Source organism: Austrofundulus limnaeus, unplaced genomic scaffold, assembly GCF_001266775.1.
Source record: "Austrofundulus limnaeus strain Quisiro unplaced genomic scaffold, Austrofundulus_limnaeus-1.0 Scaffold492, whole genome shotgun sequence".
NCBI classification, from domain to species: Eukaryota; Metazoa; Chordata; class Actinopteri; order Cyprinodontiformes; family Rivulidae; genus Austrofundulus; species Austrofundulus limnaeus.
Genome location: NW_013952894.1, coordinates 363,775 through 368,290, shown reverse-complemented (window position 1 = coordinate 368,290; position 4,516 = coordinate 363,775). Strand labels below are relative to the sequence as shown.

The window sequence follows — 4,516 nt, the reverse complement described above, 5'->3', positions numbered from 1 at the left end:
GAAAAGTACATATACTTAGGTTTATGTTGACATGTTTTTTTAAAAATACATTAAAGAGTTTTTTTGTTTTATTGATCATTTAATTGGTGATTTAACGATCAGATGGGGGAGATGTAGTGGAACTAATACTTTTATGTTTAAGCAAGTAATTCATGACATCCTTTAATGACCTAGGTTTTCAAGACATGCTGTTCATCTGCAGATAGAATGATTAAAGTCAGAACAAGATTTGCTAACAACAGTTAGTTAACATTATGGTGTTTTTTAATATATATATGAGGCCTCTCGAGTGGAGTGACAGAGAGAAGCAGAGGCACAGAGACAGGACAGGTTGTTCTCTGCGTTTCCTGTTGTTGCAATAAAACTCAGCTGATCATCTCACGGAGTACCTTCATTCTTGGACCACGTATTTCTGTCTTTGTTCAATAAATATTACCATAACAGTAGCTTTTTTTTCCCATTTCGAATCTGTAAGTAACGTTTTAAACAAATCTCAGGAGTCAGCCGTGGCTCTGTGCTTGTTTTCCACCTGAAAAGCTGGGGGAGTTATTTCAGGGTTCCTATAGTTTAAGGAAAGTTAAATTTAAGACTTTTTAAGACTTTTTAATGCCTAGTGAAATCAAATTTAAGACCAATTTCATAATGAACACAAATGAAAGAAAAAATAATTAAAACTGTGGCAGAAACTCCATATCTAACTGCTATTTTGTCAAATATAGCTCCAAAAACCCCTTCTTAGCAGTCAATTTTAAACTTAAATTCCTGAAAATCTTCTAATTAGGACCCACAGTGGGTTCTCAACCCTAGCTTGCTGTAGATGAAACCTTAAAGTGCTTGTGATGTAAAATGTTTGTACAAAATATGAATGCATTTTTGTAAAGACAACATTATTAACATACTACAAAACTAATTTCATATTGCTCAGATGGACAGTTGTTGAGATATTTGCATGTGAAATAACAGGAAGTGGTGTCAAAAGGGAATGTTTAAATGTGAATATTTCAAAAATAAATAAAAGTTACCAATTATTTTAATATTTGATACGAATTTGCAGCACCATATTTACAAATGTGTTAACATTTTTAAGATTTCTGAAAGATTGATTTAAGACATTTTAAGGCCAATTAAGGCCTTATTTTTGGATTGATGAATTCAATGACTTTTAAGACTTTTTAAGGATTCGCAGGAACCCTGTACTTCCAGGATACCAAAGTGTCCTTCAGTAAAATGTTGTATCAACATAAATATTTAGCTAATTTTATTAAAATGAAAAACTCTTACAGGGAGCGTAGAACATGACCAAAGCATGTTTCTTCTTCTTTAGAGCTTCTCTAAAATCCTCAGAACCAAGATGGCTGACACTGGAGGGCTTCTCCTCCCAGGACTGTTCTGGTGGTGGAGGTGCCTGGGGACTGCAGAGAAAAAAAAATCTATCACTGCTTAAATAAACAAGCAGAAAACAAGTGGGCATAATTAGGTTCAAANTGTTAGACTGGACAATAAGCTTTCTAAGAAGCCAAAATGCAGAACTATATAATGTTGTTTAGCCAATAATGAAAACTTAGAAAGCTTGCAGAAATATTTACGGAATGAAAAAATATTCGCTCCACACAGATTTATTCTCTTTTTGCTTTTTTGTCGCATATGTTTTCATCTCATTCAACTCTCAAAGACAACCTGAGTAAATTCAAAACAGTTTGTAAAAAAAGACATCATTTATTAAGGGTAAAAGCTAAAACAAACAGGCCCAGGGGAAAATGTCATTACCCCTAAACCTAAAAACTGGTTGTGCAACTACTGGCAGCATACATATCAAGTTRTTTATACAGATTTCCCTTCATTTTGCATGTATACAGATGTATAGTGCAATTTTTCTTTTTCCTCAGAAACTTTCTTTACGATTAATTTAAGCCATCAACGCTCATGTTAAGTGATGTGTCTTTCACATGGCTGTGGAGGAATTATACTGKTTTGTTTTGGGTCATTGTCCTGCTGCAGAACCAAATGTTGGCCGGTTCATCTCCTTTGGGAATTTCTGGTAGAGAGCAGAATTCATGGTCCCATTAAAGCCGTCCACGTCCTGAAGCAGCAAAGCAGYTTCAGACCATCACACTGTCAGTACGTTTCTTTCTTTCGGTTTAACTACAGTGGGATTTTGACACAACATGAAACAGAAAGTACACCTGGCTGGTAAAGCTAAGCYCAGCTTTCAATAGAAAATAAATCATTATTCATGATTTACCATAAAGGGTTATTATTTTTTCACATCGGGCCATAAGGGAATCAAAGTTTGAAAATTGCACCATCATGTTATTTTTACTTGATGGTACTTTTGTTTTCAGATTTCTGACAAAAAAAAGCTACAGGTAAAGATATTAGCATTGGGGAAAATATTTTTCACAGCACAGTATTGACTTTTCATAAAATTCACATTTATCTTTTCCAGTTGGGAATCTTGTCACAAAAGCACATCTAAGCAGAAATGGATTAATTTAGTTTAAACTAACACATATACATACATACATACTGTATATATAACATGTTATTATTATTTGTTAAAAAATGTATTAAGGAAGTTTTGTTTAAAAAAATCAACTATTCTCAAAAAAGTTGGTAAAACAGACCTCACATGAAAACTAAATTCATATAAAACATAAATTTATCATACTGTGCAAAAGTTTGAAACTTAATTTTTTATTTGATTACATATTTTTTACAAGCAGCAAGACCTTTTTATATTTTTGTGGTCTTGTTCTTCAGGTTTATGAAGGACTTTTGAAATTGTTCAGAGACAACTTTTTTCCCTAAATATTTGCACAGTTCTTGCACCTGACTGAGACAGAATGTAGACCTGAACAAGATAGAACTGATGATGTCCCCCGTCACAGACAGATGGAGAGTATTTCTATGTYCTCTGCCTCGGAAACAGGGGACAATAAGAAAATTAGACAAAAGGAGGGTAAAAGAAAAAAAATCACAAATTAAATCATAGAAACAATGTCTGAAAGTCATGTCTGTAGAAACAGGGGAAAAGTTAGTAAAATTAATTTATAAAATTAACAAAGACCTGACTGGACCTGAATCATCATCATCATCATCATGATTTATATTAAATTTTGTGTAAAAAATACCATAGTTAAGTGGTTAAACAACAAAACATTCTTATGAAAAGTATTGTGCGCTAGACTTAAAGTGAGTTAAAATAACTCATTGTCCAAAACTAAAATAAAATAAAATAAAAAAGACTACAAACAAAAGAAAATCTTCAAAAAGGTTTTAAAAAGTACTGCAGAGACCACTGTGAAATACTGTAAGAAAATCAGTCWCTTAAGAAGCAAAATGTACATATGATGGTTGGTTTAAGACTTTTGCACAGCTCTAACCCTGATGTCTCAGATGGTGTATATGTTTGAGCAGATGGCAGAGCATCTTTTATAAGTGAACATGTTTGTTAGATGCTGGCCCGGCATGGCTAATCGGGACCATCTGGACTTCTCCCGGTGGGCCAGACTGGTATTTGGGCCACAAGGGCCAGTATAACTTGTTAGTTATTGATCAGATCACTTATTCGGGTTTCCCTGTATTGCCGACCATTTATATGATACAATGGCTTGCCCCCCAGGGCTGCCTCTGCCAGCTCTCGTATTTTTTTTCTTTCCTTTTTTCTTTGTGTTGTTGTTGTTTTGCGCTCTGACGTAACACGTTAGCACTCGTGGTCAGTAGTGTTTGAAGAGCGAGCCGCGTGGCGCGGAGAAAGCTACAAAAGAGGAAAGCTCTGGAAACTGACACAGCTATATGTGCTAAATTAGCAGCTTTTTCAGTAAAAAGGAGGTCGTGGTTTGAGGACGATGAAACAGGTAAGACAACATGTTGAACTGTGTCTGCAAACCACCGTTCAAGTTACTTAATTATCAAGTGAGTAACAATGTTATATAATATAAATGATGCAACACCACATAACTGGGAAACTGTCTTGTAGCTTCTCAGAGTCAGAACCAACATACAGAACCATCCTGCTCCAAAAGCCCACAGGTCCAGAGTGTGCAGGTAGGATCCCTCATTGACTGAATATTATTAGAATTAATGAAGAGTATGATGTAGACCTATGAAAAGTGCACAGAGATGTTTCAGTACATTTCTGTAACTGAGCTGATGATCAGAAAGCTTTGTAAAAAGATATTTGTGCTGAGAGTTATTTAAAAAGTGATTTAGTGTCAGAAGCAGAGCAAGGATCCAGTAGTGATGAGAGGAACAGGTAAGCCGTTGTAACAAAGTGTGAACAAACAAGTGTTAGTATCAATATTACCACTTTCTAGGCCCAAACAATAGAAACCTGTTAAATTTTTATAATTAAAAGTTAGATAATATACATAAAGTCCACAATTAAAATGGAATAAGATGAAAGTAATTAATAAATTAATTAAACCTGTATATTTTATATCTATCTATCTATCTATCTATCTATCTATCTATCTATCTATCTATCTATCTATCTATCTATCTACTGTATATATAC

General features: G+C 34.2%; 1 protein-coding gene across 1 annotated transcript in view; it reads right to left on the bottom strand.

Annotated features, from left to right (window-relative positions):
* pdia5 (protein disulfide isomerase family A, member 5) overlaps window positions 1-4,516 on the bottom strand; it is a 127,530-nt gene that overhangs the window by 25,846 nt on the left and 97,168 nt on the right. Inside the window, exon 14 of the mRNA XM_014025702.1 lies at window positions 1,282-1,412. Within this exon, the coding sequence (XP_013881156.1) occupies window positions 1,282-1,412 (131 nt within the window). The remainder of the gene's footprint in view (window positions 1-1,281; window positions 1,413-4,516) is intronic.